Consider the following 25,081-nt stretch of genomic DNA (forward strand, 5'->3'; position numbering starts at 1 on the left):
CCGTTAGCAGTTAAATGAGAGGTTTCATGTTGTCGGTGCCTGATGACTTCATGGCTTTATATAAACACTTATGCAAAGAGGTAACAGAGGGAAAATACATTCCTAACCTCAACACCAAATTTGAAAGAAGGGGGCAGCCCCTTGGCAGCAAGAAGTTCAGAGGAATCTGGTGAGCATTGGCCTCCTGTTAGTTTCCGACATTCTTAAAATGACTTTGCACTGTTCTCACCTAATATGTACAGCTCAAAAGCATGTAGGGCTGAAGTGGTGTAAAATCAGCACCAACTCTGACAGACAGAGCCAGCAGTTCTAACACAGGCCCAGGCCTCATTTCATGCCTTGTTTGAGAGGATATTATTGGAGCTATTGCAAGTGCAACAACATACATGCTTTTCTGCCTTGAAGAGAAATTATTGTCCAACAATAGCACTAGTAGTCACCGTTATTTATTGTATCACGCACATGGAAGTATCCAGCCCACACAGACAACATTTTTTAGTAAAGTACATAAATTCTTATGTAAAAGGTAACGCTGAAAATAAAGAACTTTTCATCCTCTTTAAGCTCGTCAAAGACAGTCTGCTGTGAAAAAGCTTCCTTTTCTGAAATATAACTTAAGTTTTTTAGCAATACATTGAGCTAGTAAGTGAATCTTTAGCTTTTTTGTCTAATAATATAGTCAGTTTCAGTCAACTCAATTTTATTTATATTTTTTTAGTCCACAAGATCACAAATTTGCCTCAACAGCCTTTCAAATCAAATCTGTACAGCCTGTGACACCCTCCATTCGGAAAAGGAAAAGCTCCCAAATATCCCTTTAATTGGTAGAAAAAGACATGACGTGAAATAGACGCTGTGTGAATATGAGTAACGTTTTCCCTTAGCTCTGCCTTTCCCCAAATTCTATAATGGAATTCGGGGATAAGGAACTTAATCCCAGGTCAGTGCCTCTTCCTCAGCCTCTCCAACCTCTCACTTAAATCCACCGTAACCCGGCACCGTCCTTTGGCAAACTAACCGGGACTATTGATTGGGTCATGTATTACCCATGATCCTCCATATGCTGAGTGTAACACCTCGCTCTGTCCATTAACAGCCTCCTGAAGTTTCATTCATTCATTTACTTCTGGCAGCCGACCAATTGTGGGCATTGTTTGCAAGATGTATGGGGCATCTGTTGACATGCTCGTTAGTTACCATTTTGCCTGAGAGAAATAAGCCACTGTAGTATATCACTTGGCATTCCAACACATAAATGGTTGTGTCTGTAACATAATCTATCAAACTCAGATGAACCGGCACGCTCCATCACAGCTGATGAATCTCTCGCCAAATGATCAGGCGATGATGGAAGAAGGCAACGCTCAGTACATCTGTCAGACCTTTTAGTGGTGATAATTTCCTTGATTCTGCAGTTTGCTGATGTATGTTTACTTTCATGTGAGGATATTGTTTGTCCCTCCAGTTTTGTTTTTACTTTAATTGAAAGATTACATGATCAATGAGGAGAAATTTTGAAGTGGGACTGCAAACTACATAGTTTATTTGATATTTTTAAAGATGTTCTGTTATCAGCCAAGAGCAGTTATTCTTATCAATTCCTCAATAGAGAAGGGTAAAAACAGTGACTGAGAAATACTACTGTTTGATTAGTTTCTGACTGATTACCAGGTTTTGTCACTTCATTTTGCTCAGTTGCTCCCTAGTTTGCACTATTTTTACTGTAAATTCAGTACCAAGACTGACTGCAGCTCTCATCCTGTTTGTGTTTATCCAGGTTGCTAACCAGAATGCCCTCTGAGGACCGACACATATCCTCGAGCTGTGGTTCTTACGTCAAAACTGAACCTTCCAGTCCTTCCTCCTCGCTAGTAGACACCGGCAGCCACCACAGTCCCAGCGGCAACTCTGACGCCAGCGGCGGCTACGTTCACGGCAGCAGCAGACACTCGCACGCCCTGGACTCCCCGCCAATGTTCAACCCAGCCATGCTCGGAGGTGGCGCAGCCTGCCTACGCCGCTACGAGGAGTGCTCCGGGGGTGTGGTGGACGACTCGCCAATCAAGTGCGAGTACATGCTTAATGCCATTCCCAAGAGGGTGTGCCTGGTGTGTGGCGACATTGCCTCAGGGTACCACTACGGGGTGGCCTCCTGTGAGGCCTGCAAAGCCTTTTTCAAAAGGACGATACAAGGTATTCCCCACTTCTTCTTACAACTTTCACTTGAGCTGGTCTCTAATGTCTGTTTGCTCTCAGTTAATCCAGAAAATAATGATGTTTTCTGAAATTTCCCAGGTGGTTGAGTAGTACACAAAGAAAGTGGTTACCCCTATTAATGCAGGTGTACTGTAACTTTGGTCACAGTGCAAAAATACTATTTTTTCATTATCCTAAATGCTTTATATTAGCTTTACCATGACATTTGTGATTGCCAGTAAAGCATGTTGACCTGATGAGGAATCAATTGTCATGTGTCCCACATGTTCCCCAGTGCTGGTATCCAACCCTCTGCTCTGCTGGGACTAATACGAGTTAGTGATTACGTGAGTCTACAGCAGGCATTAGGCCCAGACTGTAAATCTGCTCAGGGTAGGTGATTTTTTGATGTGTTTGCATGTGATTTCGACGTCTGGCATCGACTCTGCCATGTGTGGGAGCTGTTCCAGAATAATCACTTGGACAGAGATAATGTGATGCAAACTGAGATGCAGAATTTAGAATTTTATCTGCAGGATTTGTGTCTGTAGACATTGAGTTTGACAGCAGGTCAGTGAGGTCCTGGCCACATTGAGGCATGTACATTTAAACTCTTCTGAATTACTGAAACAAAACAAAACAGTTAAATTCCTATCTTCTTCATTCTTATTTATTTATTTATTTTGAATAATGGTGCATTACTGCCAACATAAGGTAAGGAATGTGGCTGATTTAATAAAGATCTCTGGCTACATTACTTGAAAATGTAGCCAGAGACACTCTCTGTAATCACTTTTGTGCTTCACTGTAGCCCGACACACTTCACAGGTGTTATATATATTCCTGTTTCCACTGTTAGACACAACTATATACAATAGTGGCATAATTTTCACAGACAGTGTTCGCTGTTTACCAAGTCTAGCAGTATTCTCAGCTGCTGCACAGATATTATTGATAAATTCAGTAGTTTGTGCTTTCGCCAAAACAGAATGTCAATGATAACACCTCCAGGTCGCCTGTATTGACTTAAAAAATAAGCTATCGCAAAGAAAAGTGGACACAAGAAGAATGTGTCATCTTGTAACGTTGCTCTTAAGTGGATTATGGTTGACAAGTGGACAGCATACAATAAGGACAAACATTTTTCAAAAGTTTAAGCATTTTTGCAAAGGTTTTTGCTCATGGAAAATGCCACATGGCAGGAAAATTAATTTTCCAGCACAAGTTAATGTTTAATTTGGTAATTTAAAAGCTGCATGTGTTTCAATATGACCAGTAACACAGTGAAGGACTGTAAATAGTGTGACTTTGTGTTGTCTTGCACAGATCCACACTCTTCTTCTTCTTCTTCTTCTTCTTCTTCTTCTTCTTCTTCTTCTCTTGCTCTCCTTCGTGGATGACAGGCCCATAATGAACCTAATCTGTCCATCATTTGTCCTGAGCTGCGGGAGTTTCAGTCAATAACAATCAGTGTTGGGTGACTGTAATTAAGAACCAGGCATTTCATTGGGAGAGAGACGAGGAAGGAGGGTGGGAGGTGTGGATCTGTTCTTTGCCCCCGGGCCCCTCCAGCCCACACCCAAGGGGAAGGAGATGGGGGGCCAATTAGAAGCTCAGGCACGTGTTATCGGGGCAGTAACAGAGGAAGGGGAAAGAGAGGGAGAGAGAGACGCTGAGGAGTCCTCCAAATAAAAGGCAGAGGGACAAGGGACAGGGGACGTGGTCACTAACTGAAAGGAGAAGCCGCTTTAATGGCATGGTAATCAGAAAGGGGGGTCCCGGCCTTGGTAAAGGAGGAGGACAAGGAGAGGTCCAGCTTGAGTGGAGATGAGCGCGTGGATAATAGCGTGGCATAACAATATATCAAAATTTAGAGGGAAAATAAGAGAGGTTAAGGAACGATATTAGAGTGGTTGAAATGTCCTCTGAGAAATAAAGGTGGACACAAGACCTGATTAACTAAGAGGGTATGCCGACAGTGAGCTTTTAGAGGTAGGCAATTTAAGATTATTGTGGACCCCTAATGCACCCTGCACCTCACACACATACTCATGAACACACACACACAGGTTATTTTTGAGTATTAAATGTATAAAATGTTTCCTTTAATAATCCAAAAAATATTAAATGAATGTGACCTTTTTTATTGTTTTTTCAATTGTTGCATAATATGTTTAGGAATAAAAAACAACACGATCAGGAAAAGTCAGCATGCTTACTAAAAAAACCTGTTCACTCTATTCCCTCAGAGGTTTACTCTATAATGAGCAGTGGAGATTTCAGGCACTTCATCATCATTTTTGCATCATCACTGACAGGTGTACAATGCGATGCATTGCACTGTGGGATTGTTGGAGGAAAGTAGCCAGATTTGTTTCCTGTTCCATGGTGGAACATTTTGAGGGCACTATATAGTGGATAAATTTCACACAATTTAGACACTAACATGATGGGCATTAGATAAAGTGCAGATAAAAGGGTGATATAGGACTCAGCCTTAATGGTGATGTGCACCACTTCTCCACAATGAGCTCACAGCTGCAAACAGCAGATGTTGGTGACAAAAATAAAAACAAAAAAGTTATATCTTTAGAAAAACATTTAGTTTTTCTTTCTGAAGTTACAGATTAATTGATGTCCAGCAGCACAAATATTAAATCATTTTCTGCTAGTACAAAATAGTACATCAGCTGTGCCCAAATTCCACTTTACATACTAATTATATACAATATGTACTATATACTGTAGTAATTGTCATAGTGCTGTTTTTGCATTATACAGTGACAAAGTACTTTACCGTTTGTTGCTGACTGGAAATGATGCAATACATGTGCTATCAGTCTGGGACTGGGACTATGAAACTGCCAATAAAACAAAAAAAAATTTTTGTTGTTGTTTTTTTTTTTTTAAAGATACACATTTTTCTTTCTTATGTGGCTTTCTATTGTGCTTTGCATTGTGGGACATTAGTGTATATCAAAAATCAAGCATTGTTTTAGAATGCATACTTTTGTGTACTGAACGCAGTCCATTATCAAAACCTGTTTAGTGTCCAGAGGTAGGAAGAAATTAGGACAAAGTCATTCAATCATATTTTAATTACATAAACAGTATAATATGACAATCAGTATTTAGTACAGGGTGTGTAGAATTAGTTGGTAACATAGACTTGGTACACGGCATGTGTCTCTACACATGAGCACTGCACTTTACTGGATTTTCTCTCTGCTAACACATTTCAGTTTTCCTACCTTGAAACCAGCAGCAGCCTCTGCGAACATCCTGGCATGGTGCCCCTGGCCCCTCACTGTGCATGTGACCCTGCTGGCACCATCAATGCCAGGGATCCTGACAAATGTTGGCACCTTCTCCTTGACCAACAGGGGATTGTATGTGTGTGTGTTGTGGGAAGGAGGGGGCAGCTCTGGCAGATCTACCACAGACAACACCTGGTTTGCTGTTTTTAGGTACCATTAATACATCTCTAGACTTATGGGACATTGTTTAAGCATTCAATCAAGGGATTTGGATACTTGGGAAAGAGGATTTGTCATTGGATTCTTGGGGTCACATCAACTTTTGAAGTGGCTGAGTAATGATCCTGTAAAAAACTGTTAACCGGAACCTGGTGAGAAAAACAGGCAGCGGTTATATGGCAGCAGATTCAATAAGTCTGCATTTCAGGCTCTTTTTTTTTTTGGACCCAAGTGATTAAATTGCATAGGAAATACTTCCATAGTGAGCCAACAACCGCCGAGACGGACGTGAATAATACATCGAGCTTTGCTACATGATATGGGAGTCTGAGATTGGCGCATCTAACAGCAGCTCTTGGTCTTTACTGGAGAACATTATGCAGAGCGCTCGGCTGTGCGTCCATCTCTTAGCCCTTGTGTTGTTGTCCTTTAGGTGAAGAAGGATTGGCTGGAAGGGGTCGTGGTGAGCGTTGCAGAGAGGACACTCTGCATTAATGAAGCTAATTTATCTGTGAATCAGAATGGGGGTGGGACTCCGGGGCGGGGAGGTGCTTTTTACATGTCCCATCAAAATGCCACTAAACCCTCCTCTCCTTCAGGAGTGTCAGACAGGGTCACCTTGGGACAGGTGTGTGTGTGTGTATGCACAAGAATGTGTTGTATATTTCACCGTCTTTCTGCGTCTCTTGTTTACCATGTCTGATTTTGTCTCCTCCTTTTCTATACTATAAATCTAAAATGAATTTCTCCTAACTGCTCATGTGCGTCTTTTGTGCTCAGAGAATTAATGACAATGTGTTTTTCTAATCTTCTACAGGGAACATTGAGTACAGCTGTCCAGCCACCAATGAATGTGAGATCACCAAAAGGAGACGCAAGTCGTGCCAGGCCTGCCGCTTCATGAAATGTCTTAAAGTTGGCATGTTGAAAGAAGGTGAGTGCAGGTTATTTTTATTTTTTTATGTGTTTTCTTATTACTTAGTTCAACTTCAATATCATTTAAGAGAGATAGTGCTGAAGACATTTTATCATCACGTGATGTGATCTGCTACTATTTTGACAACCATTTAAATTTTTAGGTCAAATATCAGGCCAAAAATTATCTGGTGCCAACTTCTCAAAAGTAAAGTTCTGTTACTTTTCTCTGCGTTATATCACGTCATTCACGCCGGAAAAGCTATTTTTCACTATTTTGTGACGTTTTATAGACAAAGGCATTTAAATAATTGTTAGTTGCAGCTGTGATGAGATTTTAAACAGGGCTTATAGGTCTCAAGAAGTCAAGAAAATGATGATAAAAGTAGAAATCAAAAGGGAAAAAAATGGTTAGTGATTAAGTATTTTTTTAGTATTTTTTTAAAACAGTGACCACTGATCTTAGTGTGTACAGCATTTTCAGGCAACGTGTCGGGGAAATTTTCCTCCCATTCTTCTGATGTCTATGTTTTATTATAATTTAAAGAATAAATCTGCCCTGTATGGGACTAAGCTTAAAGCAATAGTGTTTTTTTTATCACAATGAGTTGATAAATACAAGGTTTTAATCTAAACACTACCAAGTAAAGGCATACTTTTTAGGGTTATAGTTTGTGTTGGAATGAAGAATAAAGGGTCTATCTCAATCTTGATCTTGAATAGTCTTACTGGGGGCTAGAAGATTGGTCAATGAACAGATATTAAAGCTGGTTGTGGCCTCGGGGAGACACCAGTGACATCACCCACAAGCTTCACTCACCTCTCCTCACACCTGCAGAGCCTCTCAGCGTTTAACTTTAACAGACAGTGGATAAAACTGCTGAATTTGATGTTCCTTCCAAGACTGGCTGAGAAGTGTAACACTACTCTTGAAAAGCACAGGCTGTTCCCCCAAGACTTCCCTCTCCCCTGGGCACTGGGTGTCTCTCTCCGTCACCCTCTCTCTGTTTCTCCCTCTCTGTCTCTCTGTCTGTCTCCCTTCCCCTCTATTGCCTGGCATATTGATCCACTAAATGCTTTCCGAACATCCCACCTCACTTCCTGCATGTGTTGTTTCTCCTCCGTTGAGAGACCTTTGGGATTTACGGAAGGAAAACCTAGCTGAAAGATTTTTTTTCTGTTTCTTTTGTTTCCAAGGAAATAGGTTGGGTTTTTTTGATTGTTTGTTTTGCATCGTGTGTTTAGCTAGAAGAGCTATTCTACACTGATGCAAAGAGTTTAGCTCTAAGTTGTGCTTTTACAGAGAGTATTATAATTCCTAATGCTGAATTGGGACATCACTGTACATACATTAGTCGTTAGACGTTTATGCAACCAGACCTTAAAAATATCTTCCATTATGAAAATATGACCCTTTCTTTATTAAATTTCTGTCTGTGACACAAAATACATCAAATGTAGCTGTTAACAGTAATGTGATTGGGGCAATATAACTCTTAAAATTCATATTTTTCTTTATTGATCTCAGGAAGGGCAATTTGTTTGCAGCTTACCCAGTCCATACCCACGACAAACTCACAGACAGGGTTGTTATATTTCAGAGGTACAGATCAACATACATAGGGCCAAACAGGTAACGACGATCAGCAATAAATAAAATAAAAAAACATTTGTTATAGTTCATATATATATATATATATATATATATATAGAGAGAGAGAGAGAGAGAGAGAGAGAGAGAGAGAGACAACTCCAGTGCAAGTAAGTATCATGTGTAATTTATTTGTTGAATTCCATGCCATGTAATTCACTGGCACACATTTTTTCCCCCCTCCAATATTAGTTACTTCCGAGGGAGATACATATGGCAAAAATGCTGCGGGAGATAAAAGGGACAGGTGAAAGCTGGTGAAAACTACAGGAAGTTGGTCAGTATAGTTTGGCTGTTAATTTTGCCCACTTGTAAGCAGTTGGAGCTACAGCAGTGGCTGTGAAACAAAGTGCATCGACGCAGATGAAAGCCTTAGCACCCCTCCCACTGCAGTCGTTAACATCATGAATTCTTACTACTTTGTGGAGTGATAATTCAGACACACCTGAACACATAGGCATGATGCACATATTTTTTAATTCAGTGTGACTTAAGCTCTTCAAGGATATCATTATCCCAGATGTCCATTGCGAATAAAAATCCATAAATAAATATGCTTAGAAATCAGAGAAAAATAGACGCTCCTTCTAACTCGAGAACTTGCCAGAGAATCTTTGAATTTGGTGCCAAAATGTGAACATTGTGATTTTGTGTGATGGGGGTCAAATTTTAAACCCCTCGTTTAGATCCACCTTACCAACACTCAGTTTGAACTTTAGTTGAATAGCTTTACACTAGTGTGTTTTAATACATATTCAATAACACATTATTTTACTTCTGGTGGCGTTAGCATCCCTTCACAAAGTTAGGACCAGCATGAGATTCCCAGTTTGGAGACAAATTACACCAGGTTATGTTTAGCCCACCACCATCGGTGTAGGATATACATCAGTGGTCAGTAATAGGCGGCCCGCAGGCCAAAGCTGGCCCGCCAGCAATAATATCTGGCACGTGGCACAGTAAATGTTGGACTATAAATGGTCAATTGACGATAGTCATCTAATGACATGAAAAAACTTTGGCCCGATGCCAGACTTATTTGCCGACCCCTGATATACATCCTAATATTAAAAGGAGCATTTAAAGAATTTGTTTTTAAGCTCCACTTATAGACACAACAGTCCTAAAATGAAACCATGGCCACAGTTCTTTTGTGTTCTGCCAACACCAAAAGACATCTCATAATAGAAGCCAGCCGCAGTTAACTGCAATCTATGCTAGTAACACAAGATTGTATATCAGGCTCTTGGTTCACTTCCACTAATACCGCTTCACTATGTTCTGACGTAGCTGTGTTTGTTCATCTCAGAATGAAGGGTCATCCATTGTATTGCCATTACACCACTATTCATACATGCGCCCACTCTTGATGTCTTCATCCTGGCCCAAATATCTCACACCGAGGTCTCTCTTTGACTCTCTGCCAGAAAAAACAACGTTGCTGAAGAAATAAAGCCGAAACTATTAGCGCATGCTTAGAGGAAAAACGGAGAGGTATTGTCTTTGGTGGGCCGAGCTAAGCCGTTGATGTGAACAGTCACTGTGTGTGTGAGGGGGAATTTGGTGGTGTAGCCACCACAGCCTGCCGCTCCTGAGACACAGCATCACAGCCCAGTAGGTGATTCTCTGAAAGTGATGGCATTCAAATAAAAGGAAAAAGGACATTTAATCATGGCACATTGCTGTGGCGTGGCCTCTTATAGACTTGGGGGGGCTTTGATCATGGAATCAGTGGGGGACAGCATCTTGCCCTACTTCATGTAATGAGATCACCGTATAACAAGTGGCCAAAGGCTGGTCATGGAAAAGGAATAATCACATAGTGTTATATCATTATAGGTGTCATGTACGAAGCAATCTAGTCTAGTCTTAAAGGACCTACCTAGCATTTTTATATTAAAATCTTCTACTATTAACTTCTGTTACCATCCAAATATTGACCAAATTATTAACATTTAATAGTGAATTCCTCATGAATTCTCTTTAGCATTGCTCACATTACAAACTTCCTTCGCTCACAACATACCAAAGTTATGTTTTTATTTCTTACAGTGCGGCAGTATCATAAGAAATGCCTCGTGCTTCAGAAGATATTGAGAGAACTTATGCGATCAGTCGTTCTAAAAGTATCTTAATATTTCCACCAGGACCCTCTAAGCTCCGCTCTAAGCATGCCATCCTGAATTATAAACTGCCAGCTGCCACAGTTATAGACCATGCACCATTGGTGCAAACCCCTCCTCCTTTCTAACACCTGCCGCTAATCAGCTGACTTCACTTCTCAAGCCTTGTTTGGTGGCTTCAGGTGTGTTTGGAGGTTTAGGTCCAAATAACTCCCCTTCTTAGAAGTAGCAGCTTAGCACACTTTAGCAAGGAGCAGAGTAAGCAAAATGTTTCAATACATTAAATAAAGTGTGTGTAATTTATCCCTAAGCAACGCAAGAGATTTGACCATTATACATAAGTATGCTCAACAGTCACAGTCTGTGTGATTTCATATCTTGTATATCAGAGAAAAATCAAAGACTCCTGGAAAAAATATTGTAGAAGACAGGTTTCTTTCCAAATCCGGCTTCACTGCTGTGCCACAGCTGTGCCACAGCAGAGCGCCTGCATGAGCTGGGTGGTAGGTAGAGGCAGACAGCTGTTTGAGGAAACCAGCCCCGCTCAGTGACCCCTTAAATGTCCAGTGGAGGCTGATAAAAGGTCACAGGTCCAATGGAAAAACCCTCACGCAATTACAACTCGCGGAAGGTATGGTGTCAGCCGCTACTGCCAGGAGTCAGTGCCCGCGGCTAATAGCAGCGCTAATTACTCCATAGCATTACTGTATGGTGTTAAATGATGCAAGAATTTTCTGGACCGAATAAGCATTTTTTGACTTTGTGATTTGAGTCACTCTTGTTATCTTCTGCTGAAGATGCAAGATTTATTTTTAGCTTTTTGTAGTTTTATTGCTGCAACAAAATCTGCGTATCGAGTGATCACATCATCATGTTAGCAAATTAGCATGTTGAAAAAGTATGTCCTATTGAAATTGCACACAGCCCAGTGAAATTCTGTCATGAATGAACATTTTGAACAATTTCAATAAAAGACAAATGCCTTTTTGCTCTTTGGAAGCCAATGTTTGCTGGTTTTAGTGTTAGCTCAGTGTTTCTGTGGTGTATTCTTTGCTTGTGGGGATTTTCTGACAGCAATGTAATGTGCTGGATGAACACAAGCTGCCAGACTATTTTGGCAACCTACACCGCTGTCTCGCCCTCGCCTGACCACAGATAGGGATCAGCAGTCTTTCCTGAGCGAACGTGGCTACCGGGGTAACGTTACAGCCTTATTTTCCTCCAGCCACATACACAAAAGATTAGTAAAGCCATATCCAATATCACAGACTGTCAGGTCCCTTTCCAATCAATAGGCTTAGATCAGAAACCAATCTATACACTAAGATTACATCATCAAAATAAAGATATAGCAAACGCCTATTACTGTATGGGTGCCTTTAAAGTCTTAACGAATACATTTAGACAGCACGTGTCTACAAAACCAGATTCAGTTTTGTCTGTTTTGCTCTGTATCTGTGTATTCCAGGAAATTCAGCTGTAAAGCCTGAATGCCCTCTGACCCCTTTGCCACTTGATTTGTTTCTTGTACCACAAACATGTTTATCTAACAGCACTTGTATGGGGCCTTGTTTGCTTTTTAGGGTGTCAGAGTAGCTGGCAGACCGCAGCTGAAAGTCAGCGCCCACCCAGCGGCTCTGCGCTGGCCTGTCCTCACTGTCTGGCAGGTGATAGATCAGACACGGAGGCTAACACGTGTTCCTCTGAAGAAGGGGATTTAGCGAAGTGCTGACCTCTTTACAACCCTGTGATACACACACTCGACCCACAACACACACATTCATGTCACACATGCCAAATGTATATCAATGTATATCAACCCTGACAAGTGACATGGGGTAGGACCTTGAGGTACATGTCTCCCGCTGGCACTCTTCTCCCTCTGTGTCTTTGCCTCTTTCACCCACTCTAGCACACAACAATTTGTGCGAACGCCACAAACCGAACGGCTGCTGCGCCAAATACACCAGGGATCCTGAATCGACCCGGCCATCTCCAGCCATGCAGATGTTTTTGATTACAGGCACATTTGTGGTCAGCGTGGCTCAGTAATACACAGTAATACCCCTTATGGACACGCCGGCTCAGATTTATGAAAAGTGTAAAACATGATAAAGAGAGCAGTGCCAATGTTCGCAGTTATGGGAGAATAACTCCAGCTTTGTCTTGTCAGCTCATCGGGGGTTAGAGCAGGTGGGACGCCATCGTGATACACCCCCCTCTCTTCCCCTTGTCCGCTACACATTTTCCTCTACCCTCCCTCTCTCTGTGCAGCCCACCCAGACTCTGTACAATCAAACAAAAGCTGCCCGATGCCTTTAGCTCTTTGCAGGCTTGTAGACTCGGCCCTCAGAAGTAGCTCTGGAAGTCAAGGTCCCCGTATAAAGGGTGAGCGACTGTGTAGGAGGGGGGTGCACACTGCATCCCTCTGATTTTTCCCAGCTAAAATAGGGAGCTCCTAATCTCCCTTTGGCAGCATTAGCCATCCAGCCAATTCTGACACATTCTCTAGAAAGAAGCGCCTCTGACAGGTGAGGGGCCGAAAATAGTTGCGTGAGATACACACATACACACACACACACACACACACACACACACACACACACACACACACACACTCATGCACATGTTCATAGAGCAACACAGAAGATTGACACACACTGTATGACCCACATGCACATTTGTGTGATGAAATCTGTTCTCTTTAGAGCTTCTACTGCTCTGATTTTTTATGGTTAAATTTATACAGTGTGCATGCCCGTAGCCATTGAGAACACTAAAGGTATGTTGTCTGTACTGGGAATCTGAGGGATTTAACAACAGCAAGGAGTTACATGCTATGATTTAAACAAAAACTTAGTAGGCGTTTTATTGGATGATTCTAGTATCTTTTGATTTTTACTCCTTTTAGGCAGGCAAAAATAAAAATAAATAAAAGATGAATTATTTACATTTAATTATTTATTTACCCACCAGAATTTAGTTCCTGGCAGCAAGTAGAAGGTGCATTTAGACCATGCTGGGCCTTGTTGTTATGAAATTTACAGAAAATGTAAGTACATAAATAAATGAAATAAAATATGACACATCCAAGTAATTATTTTAGTGTATTTTAGTGACTATCTTTGGTGTTCGTGTTGGTGGGACTTCATTAAACCTAAAACCCTGGCTGCGAACTGGCTGTATGATTTTTAAATCGTTTTTTTTTTATGTGGACATAAAAGGAGGATTGGTGAAGTGAACAGGGAACCACATAAAGAATAAATAATAAACGCATAAAAGAATAGAATAAATCCACATGACACATACACACAGCCGCCGCCACATAAAGGAAAACACAGCCGCTTCAATCAGGAATGTGGTTTAAGGTTCGCACGAGTCAATAAAGATATTAAATGTGAAAGGGAAGCCGGGGTCAGGTGGCCGTAAAGATTGCTCCTATGCAAACATGCCTCATCGTTTTTCCACACACATGTTCGTACGTACGCACAAACACATGAATACACACAGAGCAAAGATGGACTGTCAGCCATTATCTTTGTGTCTCAGGCCGTTTCTGTCATAGTCTGCACACAAGTTATGAGCATACTTTACTGTATGATCTTACCGAGCTCATAACATTCAGCGCACACATTTTTAACACCTCCCATTCCGCGTGCTCTTTTACCCCATAACCTCACCCCCTGCATCCATATTTTGGCTGCCACACTTTATGTAGAGCCAGCAACCATAAAATGGATCTAGATGCTTTTAAGATGATCTGTGCACCCCATGTCACAGGCTCTCCTCTGGAGCAGATTGTCTTCAAGCATGGCGGCTGCTGTGGTTTTGGGCCTGAGGTGTGGAATGTGGTGCTGACGATGACACCACAGCCCCCCCAACCGCCCACCCCCTCCCCGTCCCTCTACAAGGGGCCTCATCCAGCTGTCTTGTTGTGGTCAGATTCTCAGTACTGTGCCATATCACATGGGGAGGAGATAATCCCGCACTGGTCGGATCAGGCGCTGGCTGGGACAGGCAGGGCTGTCAGGGAGGAGATGTACACCCGATGCTGAAAGGGAGAGGAAAGAGAGACAGGCAGAAGGAAAAATGAGAGAAAGAAAAACAGAGATCTTGCAGAAAACTGATACATTCGGCCAAAAACAGCAGCTTGTTCTGTCTTGTTCCCCGGCCCTCCTGTTGTTCATCATTATCTAACCCCTTTTTTCCCCTCAGTCATTCTCTCTGCCCTCCTGCTTTGAGTCTCTGCCGTTTGCAGCGCTGCTAAGCTGTAAACTGAAACTGGTTAGCGCTGAGCTCTTAATTCTTGTCAGCGTCTATTAATTATGGGCCAGTTGGATGTTCCAGTTCAAACAGCCCCCGCGGATCTTGGAATTCTAACTCCGGCTGTTTGGTCACTTGTCGCTTGTTGCAGCCACATGACCCTGCAGCCTGCAGCAGGGAAAACTGTGTGTGTGTGTGTGTGTGTGTGTGTGTGTGTGTGCGTGCGTGCATGCATGTGCATATGGTAGTAGATGTCAGGGACAAAAGCAGCAACAATTCGCTGTCACTTAGTTGGACAAGTACTTCGGTGGATTTAGGGAATACACCTGCTTAATATATTTTTGCATTACACAAGCTTTTTGTTTTGAAAACCTTTATTAGGCCTATTTGTGTCATTAAATATAGAGAAGCTTTCGAATTGATTTAATATCTGGAGTACATGTGGACACACGCTCCTGAACTACAATTTATAATTTCAAATGTACCTTAACCAAGAGTAATGGTAAGAACAACTACTGAAGCTCCATCTATCGCAAACCCAGTTCCTAGCTGCCTAACTGACTAATTAAAACCGCATCCACATGTGTTCAAAGAACAAGAAGTCTATTTGCAAGCCTTATTGATTACTTTAAGGCGTACAAATGGAAAGCTGTGTTAGGAGAGGGGCTCTCGATTTAGCTTCAATCTGCCAGGCATAAAATGATCTCACTGTGTTTGCTGGGAAGAATGAGCTCCCTCTGGGCACGGTGGGTAATTAGGTTAGTGGATAGTCGGTGTCAGGAAATTGAAAGACCATCCTAATCGGATTCTTTTGTTTCCAGGGGAATCAAAGGAATGTATATGAGTCACTGGGAAATCTCACACGACTCAATTCCACTTGACCATGTAAAATCTGTTTGCTCTTGCTCAATGCTCAAACAGCTTTTAATACAAGAGTGTAAATCCAGCACATAAGGTGCATCTGATGTGGTCTGTGTCCTCTGAGATGGCTTTCAGGATAATCCCAGATATGTCCGTTTGTATACTAACTAGATACTTACACTCCTCCATCTGTAACAGGGAGGTATTGAACAGTCCCTCTTTCAGTTAAAAGGTCACAAAATAAAGGAAATAAACTCCCATTTATATGCATATACAATTACTAACACAGGAATAAATTACTACGGCATTTGAAAGACTTGGTATCCCAGTTATGAATACACTATAACCACAAAAAAAACCTTGATACAGAAGAAATTCTCCTCAGTTTTGGTTGGATACAGTGTGTCATAACAAATTTAAAAATAATAAAAAAACACTGAAATTCTTGAGAGAGATTTATGACTCAGCAAAATATATGCAAATAGACTATTATCATTAGAAGTAGTGGTAGCTGTAATAGCATAAAATTCGCCATGTGGCATTTAACTAAATCGAATCATGTCCGATTTAGTTAATAGAGAAAAAATGAACCAGCAAACAGAACATAATAAATAATAATAAATGCTGCAACTGAATGGAGCTCTTTGATCAGATTAGTTCTGTTTTATTCAATTCAAAATCAGTTTAATGCACTCCTAAAAATGCCTTTTGGTTTAGCTGCCATTTATACATGTGTGATATCTTTTGCAGGTGTGCGTCTGGACCGGGTGAGAGGGGGGAGACAGAAGTACAAACGGAGGTTGGACGCAGAGAACAGCGCCTATCTCGGCCTCACCATCCCCCCTCCAGCCAAAAAGCCATGTGAGTCACACAGTTTGATTTTAGTTTTCTCTACCTGACTCAGCTGACTGTCGCAAGCTCTGATGGTACATTAGAATTAGAGAAAGGCTTAATTTTTCATAACAAAGCATCAGTTTCACAACTTGGGACATGAATTCATTTTACAAAACATCTCATCGAGGAATATGTGCACAATCGTGACAGGAATATCTGTGTTCAGTTATGCTGTAGTCATATTCATCAGCAGGCCAACCTGACAGCTTCTTTAAACTTGGCGCCATATATTGTGAGCACTTTGCAAATATATTTTTTTATAAATTTCTTGTTGTTGTTTTTAAAATTCTGCATATGTTGTCGCCTAAAATTGTCTCACACATTTCTCTCTCCATTTCTGCATCCTTCCTTCCCTCCTTTCAGTGACGAAGATCGTTTCCCATCTGTTGGTGGTGGAGCCAGAGAAGATCTATGCCATGCCTGACCCCACCATGCCCGATGGAGACATCAAGGCCCTGACCACACTGTGTGACTTGGCCGACCGCGAACTGGTTGTCATCATCGGCTGGGCAAAACATATCCCAGGTAGAGAGACATGACTGCTAATGAATGACTGTGCTGTCTGGGATATGGGTTTTCGGAACCTATTCATTTCTTAATTGATATTTCCGGCACTTGAATACTTAATTATGTTTTCAATTGACAAATAACTGCACGACATTAGAACCAGAAATAGGGTAATCTAACCAGTTGTTTTGGTTGTTCAGTTGTAACTGGATTCATGAAATGAATTCAGTGGTCTTGCGGTTGGTAAAGCAAGGAAGTAAACCCACATTCACACTTTAATTTGCTAAAACGAATACAGTATGAGATTACTGAAGTAGTTCACTGACTGTTGCACAAACATAAACGCACCCCACACCACCCACCCCACACACACACACAAACGTTCATGCACACACAGGATAATTAACATCTGCTACTCATCTGCACCTAAGGGAGAAGCTAGTCCCATATTCTAAAATCTAATCAATAAAGAGCAGCTGAAACCTTTGATTTGACTGGGTAGGGTGGGAGAGTCTTGGGGGAAGGGTCCGCCCCTATGTCAATGTATTCCATTTCAATCCCAGACTTAAAGGCAATCCTCTTACTTACTTAAGGAGACTATGCAGGGCCTATTGTAAAATTGATTTATTTAGGGAAATACTGATGGATTTCCCTGGCCCTTGTTGACGAATTCTTAAATAAGACTTGTTATGCAAATGTTCTAAGATGTGCTTTTCTTTTCATCTCTATCAGTTTAAACAGACACTTTGGGTCGCAGTATGTTTAAAGGGAGCACAGGTTGGATTCAAAGTAAATACACCTCATTGATCCAATCAAGTATAGACAAACCTGCACAAGTGGCCAATTAAATCAATTCAACATTTTTGAATGCAATGTATTGCTTCAACAATCAATTAACTGCCTGTAATTTTCTCACTTAATCAATTAAATGCCCATCACAATTCCTCACAACACTGCAATATGTTTGATTTACACCAATATAAAACAAAGAAAAGCAGCAAATCCTCACTAACAGCGCTTGATGTTTTTTACTTGAAAAACAACTGAAATGTTTTGCATTCCCTTCTCCTTCACAAGTAGACAACTAAACATAGTAACTGAATTTTTATTCCTTACCTGTGGATTCATACACTAATTTCCCAGCCGGCAGAGCACTAACCAGCTGTCTGTCCAGGGCTAGCCCTAATCATTGATTTGTTATCAGATTTATGTGTAACACCAGAATTAATGCAATTTGGAGTGGCTGAAGGTGTGTTGATTCTAGCAACTTTAGAGGATTGACTTTGCAAAGACACAGGAGAGTGCGGCGGTCTGATTCGGAGATTTGGCTTTGGAGGGACGCTGGTATACAAGGAAAGTATGCTTCAGTGGGAAGATGCTTTAACAGGGACAAAAGAAGCATCCCTGATCTGATATTTTGTGGAAAAGAGGCAGAATAGGGTATTTACAGTAAAATTCTTCAATTTAATCTTAGCCGTGCAGAAATGAATTCAAGAAATTTACATATAGCTCTGTTACATTTTCCATGTATAACTATTGGTCTTGTATAGTATGAAGATCTAAATCCAAGACCTGACAGAGTTGTATGTAAGGGGCATGTGACACTCTGGGGACATTTTACCTGGGGCCACCGGGTCAGAGTGTCACCAAGTAACGATTAAGACAAAAGGGGTCCCGACAGTTTAACAGTCCACTCCCACCATTACACTCATAGCCCACTGCGCAAATGGCCTTAACGATGAGGTAATAAGAGTCATTACTGCAGATCGGTCCATTAATGTAAAAGTCCTTCAACATCCAGATGTGGAGACATGAGAGGAAACAGGCAATGTTGAATAGGTTCTCTGTTACATGTTGTTAATTAAAGGCTTAAATATTTGTGGTAAATAGCAGGGCTCAGCACAACCTTCTACTTTAATGTGCACAAGATTGCTTTTTGCTTTTAACGTGAAAGCAAATATTTGGACCAAATTTAAAGTAGAAGCATTCAAAATAAAACAAATGAAACGCATCCAAAACTGTATTTCCTGTGTTTGAAGCAGAAGTTAAGCATGTTTGCGAGGATGTAACTCATTACTTGCCTGCCACTGACTGGATGTTACACACACAGTGATGACCATGGTAACAGAATGGTTATGTAAGTGCATGAAACATGTGCAGGTTTATATTCCCAGCAACAGCATTCAGCGCCCTCCGGTATTTAATGTTCACTTAGTTCAGCGCATCATTTTCTTCTTCATTCCTCCCTTTTTCTCTGCTGCTCACACGCAGACTCTCTCTGCCATCATATCTTTCACACACACTCTCTGGCTTCCTTGTTCTCATGTTCCCCTGGCTCTCCCCCTCCTACTCCTCCTGCTCATACAGGGCCCTCTAGTCTCATTATTACCTCTGTCTTTTTATTAGGCCCATTAGGGCTCTTAGGAGGCCTGTAATGATACTAAATGAATAGAGTGTGAACTGCTGTCTGTTTTAGGCCTAGCTCTCAATGACAGCTTCAAGCTTCACTGCCAGCCACTCAGTTTCGTCACTGTACTGAATAGGGATTCAATTACTAATCTGATGTGTACCTGTGCATAGCCAGAGCACTTCTCTTTCCTGCAAACAATCACATCCCACAGTATGTTGAGGATTAGGTACCTTATAGTAATAGACAGTTGGTATAACGTTAAATTATATGGTACTGTGGTTCGGCATGTCCTGTAAAATCATGGGGTGCTTATAGTATATTTACAGTCACAGTACAGTAACTAGACTTTAATTTCAAATTCACCATCCCTTAATCCTGCGTTACAAAGACGGACTTTGACAAAGATGGACTTTGACACCGGAGACCAGGATTTGCCTCCTGAGTCCTGCATGTGGTTAGGTTTAGGCAACAAAAGCATTTTGGTTAAGGCTGGGGAAAATTGTGGTTTTCAGTTAAGCATTTATAAAGTAAACACATCACGCCTCATGCTTCATGCTTCAATTTTGACTTTTTCAGTATTCAACCAAAACCATGAAACCATGATTTCCCTTGCTATGAGTGCCTAAAAATAATAATATATTTAATAATATTTAAGTTTTTATCACGCTTTAGTGCTCTGAGTGGAAAATAAACTTGGCAAATACGTAAATAAGTTTCCCCTAAAACTAGCCTAGCTTAGCAGAGTGTCAGTAAATGCCTCCTCAGCTTTTGAATCTAGTGAATTCACAAAGTAGTCTACTTTCTACGATAAACTGCTTTAAAATTACAAGTTTAATAGAAAGAAAGAAACCTGTCTCCTTGGATTTGCTGAAGATTGTCCAAAGGCAGAGTGCTGTATCTGCATTTTTAGGTGTATGACAGTGGTTTCTTAGTAGATAATGATGCATTATCTTATAGGACAGTGGAAAGCCTTGTCCCGGTTTAATTTTTTTGTCATCACAAGGGGAGAAGACTGGAGAGACAGAAACATAGACATTCCCCAGTTTGCTCAATATTGTGTCATGTTTGGTCAAACGGCAGTAAATCAGTGGGGTGAAATATTGATATTTCATCAGGGGGAATCACCTTCCACAGCGACACTTAACTCAGCCACCTCCGGGCGACGCACCTGAAGCTCCGGGGTGACCCCCGGGGAGTCAGGAAGTCACTCAGTAAATTGACTGGAAAGAAGAAGAAAAGTACAGGCTGAGGAAAAGAAAAAGATGAGGAGGGAAAGAGGAGTCAGCTGAAGAGGGTGACAGTTCTGTCATAGGAAAAGGAGTGTGAAGAAAAGGAGTATTGCAAAAAAAAAGAAAATTGAGCACATAACAAAAGAAATGGAGCCCCGAGCATGAAACGATTTAATGTATTAAACACATAATAATAATAGCATTATTTTATATCTGAATCACTGCACCTTTACAACTGTTTTTTTCTAACTCACTTTGGCTTTTTCTAGACATGTAACATGTTAAAAGTGTAGTCATTGATCCTCCATTATTCTTAATGCACCTTACAGGATTAAAGCCATTCAGTTTCTTGCAAACGTTTTGGGGATAGAGAGTAAATTCATTTGCGTTCCTGATGCAGCCTACAGTATCTACATTCAGTGATCCTGTAGTCGCCATCCCCCCCACCCACCACCCCCCACTAAACGTGTACCGGATGTCCTCCATCAGCTGTCTGTTTGTCAGATCTGAGGCTTGGATCGATCCCCCTTTCGCATTTGGTAGACTGATTACAATCTACTAATCAATGACACCCCCAGCACTCTTTTCTCTCTCTCTCGCTCTCTCTCCGTCGTTTCTCTATTTGCTTGATAAGAACCATCGGGAGGACCACTTTTAAGTCATCCTGCCCCATTCCCATCCATACAACCTCAGATTTAAGTAAGCATAGTGGTGGGTTAAAGTCCCTGGTCAATACCCCCAATCACCTTCCTATTCACTATAGAGTGGTGAAAGGTATTGTGGCGCTTGAGGTCCTTTCAGATGTCCGTCTGTTTGATGTGGTGTGTGTGAACGTTAGAGAAGAGAGTTGATGGGTCGACCTCGAGACCTTGGATGAATTGTAAACCCAGGTTCAGAAGGTTGAACATGAGACAAAAGAATCAAGAAGGTGCTTATCAGGTGGATATGTTTTGTGTTTTTTTGTTTTGTCTTGGACCGCCTCACCATCACCTTTGCTGGATTGAAAATCTTTCCCATCGCAGTACCATTATGTGACTTTTTAATAATAATGAACAATAATGAAATCAATCAGTAATTGTGTTTATGACTGATTTAACTTCCCATTTTAACCACAACTCTTTTTGTATATGCTTTAATGTGCTTTATATCCAAAAGGGTTTTCTTGCCTTCGTCGGTGTCAATGTCTGAGGTTGCTTTCAGTGTCTTTGTACGTATGTTGTTATTAATTAGTCAGGTGACTTAAAATAGACGTAAAAATAATAAATAAATAATATATGAATGTAAAGAAATATAAATGACCACAAATTGTAGATATACACAACATTACAACAAATACATACAAATCAAGTGAGCAAATGCCTCCGCTGGTGCAGGCCGGGAGGTGCAGTGGAAAGCTTTGGAAAAAAAGTGGACCTTAAGTTAAAGATTTGTTTTCTGCTTTTCAAAATTTTCTTTTTAATAAATGAAAGAAATAAAATAAAAATAGAGTATCTCAGTCGTAACACAAATCGAATCTTCATTATTTTCAGTACAAAATAACAAAATCAATACGCTTTCAACATCATCTTTCAAAATACAGCATACTCTTTCATCGCAGCAACAGTCAGGGATGACTCTCTATAATGTCTCACCAAATCTACGGTTGGCCTCAACATATCCCTCTTAAAATTTCCACTAAACTTCAATGGCTTCAAATTGAGCTCCTTGTTTAACCCTTTCAAATGCCTTATAATAAAATGCAAATGCTAAATGCTTCTATTTGCCTCTTTCTTGAAATTGCATGCGACTAATTGATTAACTTCATATAAAGAAAGCCCCCTGATGAAGTCTTGACAGCTGGAAAATGTTTGAGGAATGAAGCCCGCTGTATTAGAGAAGAGTTTTGCGACGTTGCTGGATAACTTCATATTATGACAGGTGGTAACACAAAAACCACAAATAATGGTTGCTTTATATTCAGTGCACTTCAAAATCCAGAATTGATTTTCTTTTGGCACAAAGACAAATTCTTTTTGTATTCATCTTCTTTACCGTGACAAGAACAAGAGATGGTTAGGTTTAAGGGTGGATTTGTCCTCACTAAGCAGTGTCTCATGTACTTATGTACGGGGGTTGCAAAAGGACTGACTGTTGACGGTTGATAGCCGAAGTAGCTCTGGCTCGTGTTTCAAAGGCCTCTACTCTTGACTGATTTATATTTTCCCCTTAAGCCACCACATACCGTCATCGGCCAGTGTTTCAAGTTGGACTTCTCCAGGGATTATGCGGCATTATATACACAGCCCATAAAACATACGGAGGACTTGGGACAGCCAATTACAGTGCAGTGAGGTTAATGGGTTGATGTCATGATTTGCCATGTGGTTATACAGTGTCCAGCAGTACCTGAAAGACAAATCTCAACAAGTAACTTTCTTTTTAATACTGCAGGTTTTTCCACTCTCTCGCTGGCAGACCAGATGAGTCTTCTGCAGAGTGCCTGGATGGAGATCCTGGTCCTGAGCATCGTGTTTCGCTCGCTGCCCTGTGAGGACGAGATTGTGTACGCAGAGGACTATGTGGTGGACGAGGAGCAGGCGAGGATCTCAAACCTGCTGGACCTGCACGTCGCCATCCTGCCGCTGGTCCGACGCTACAAGAAGCTGCGCATGGAGAAGGAGGAGTTTGTTGCGCTCAAAGCCATCGCCCTGGCCAACTCAGGTATGGTTAACCTCCTCAGTGTCACTGTGTGCTAGTATTAACATTGTTCAAACCATCTGAACTTTATTTTAACTTCTACTGGAGAAACTAAAGATTCCAATTATATCAAAGGCTGAATTTTGGGTAAATATTGGTGATGCAGTCTTTATATTGCGTCAATGAAAAGCTGGAACAAGATGATACAGAATATATATATATATATATATATATATATATATATATATATATATATATATATATATATATATGATACTGTCATGCAATGTGGAATAAGATATTTTTTCTGACATTAAAGTGGAAATACAATAAAAACTATTTTAGAGTTTGCACTGTAAAACAAAGTGTGAATTTGGTTCAGGCACTTAACAAAAAATGTTTATATTTAAAGGTATCATTAAGAACGTATTTTTATCGTAAATCACCATAATTTGGCAAAATATCCTTTATTTTGCTCTACAACCGCGGAGGTGTCATGACAGGAAGGTACATCCATATGGTAAATCTTAAATAAATCAAGATAGTTGGCATTTAATTAAAGCAAACAAAGAAATAAAACAAAACAAATGTCAAGTGGTCGTCTATATCTGGTGAGCCGATCACTTCCAAAATGAAGGACACCTGATAAGAGGGGGACAAAAAGGTCAGAGCCATGGTTGTTTCATTTAACACTCCCTATGTGTGAGAGTGTGTGTGCATCTATATTTTAATTTGTGTGCACATGCATGTGTGTGCGTGTGTGTGACTGTCACATTGCACTCTCATTCTCTCCATCTCCATAACAGTAGCTGCCAGCGCTCCACAGCCGAGGGAGATATATTTAGCATTTCATTAGGAAAACAGGGGCTGTCAATAAAATGTGTTAAGTGGAGTGGAATGAGCGTTGGGGAGTGACGGGCCTCGTTTGTTCCAATGTGAAGATGCTGCGCCCGTATCGACAGTTTGCTTTTCATGAGGCCGGGCCTGTCCCCCACTAATCAATGCCTGTTAGGAGTCTTTTCTCCTGCCTGACTGAAAAATGAAAAATGCTGAGACCAGAGCTTTAGTCTTCTGATGACAAACTCTCCAGTGGAGGGAGGGGAGGATAAATGGGAGGAGTGAGGTGGGGGGGGGGATCTAAAGGTAAGGGAGAAGTGTGAGAGAGGATGGCAGGGGTTGAGAGGGAGGCTCAGGGAGGGCGAAAGGGCAGCTTCGGCTCGTTTGAACACAGTCTCGGAGAGCTCCGGCTCCAGGGGTCCTGTGGGTGTGACAGCTGTGGAAATTCATGGCCATTGATTTTGTAATTAGCGGAGTATCGACGGGATTGACGCCAGGCTGCTGACGGATTACATGGAAATTGTTTCTTCAAAGTTAGTTTTGCATTCCGCCCCTAACCTCCTTAAACTCACACACACACACACACACACACACACACCTATATATGAACACACTGCATTTACACACACTGACACACATTTTTATTCAACATACTGCTTCTCCCCCTCCTCTCTCTGCTTCACACACACACACGCTTGCACAGCTAAACGAGGATCAGATCAGTATTAACATGAAGGTTTCAAATGAAGAGCGCTGGAACACATGTGCGGTCCACATAGCCTAGTTAATTTCCCAAGATAGAAACGCAATTTACACAGAAGGCGACTGGTAAAAGAGACTTAATCAGTCAGTTAGGAACATAATTAGCCTTGTACTTTCCTTTTTTCTGCCTCATTTACATGTTTGTACACGGTCTTACTTCACTCCGCAACTTTCATGACACATAGCAGAGCTGATCTAATTCACTCAACACGCTTCAATCAGCAGCAGCGTTTGGTTTAGTTTTAGTAATACAGTGCGTTTAGGATGAGACGAGGCCATCT

General features: G+C 41.2%; 1 protein-coding gene across 1 annotated transcript in view; it reads left to right on the plus strand.

Moving 5' to 3' along the window:
- Positions 1-1,777: 1,777 nt before the first annotated feature.
- esrrgb (estrogen-related receptor gamma b) overlaps positions 1,778-25,081 on the plus strand; it is a gene marked incomplete at its 5' end in the record, with an annotated part of 28,726 nt that continues 5,422 nt past the window's right edge. The window contains 5 exon segments of the mRNA XM_038727767.1: positions 1,778-2,193; positions 6,490-6,606; positions 16,236-16,346; positions 16,743-16,904; positions 22,956-23,225. Of these exon segments, the coding sequence (XP_038583695.1) occupies positions 1,778-2,193; positions 6,490-6,606; positions 16,236-16,346; positions 16,743-16,904; positions 22,956-23,225 (1,076 nt within the window).

Source organism: Micropterus salmoides, unplaced genomic scaffold (genome assembly GCF_014851395.1).
Source record: "Micropterus salmoides isolate LMB-PRFRI ecotype aquatic unplaced genomic scaffold, ASM1485139v1 Ms_hic_scaffold_18, whole genome shotgun sequence".
NCBI classification, from domain to species: Eukaryota; Metazoa; Chordata; class Actinopteri; order Centrarchiformes; family Centrarchidae; genus Micropterus; species Micropterus salmoides.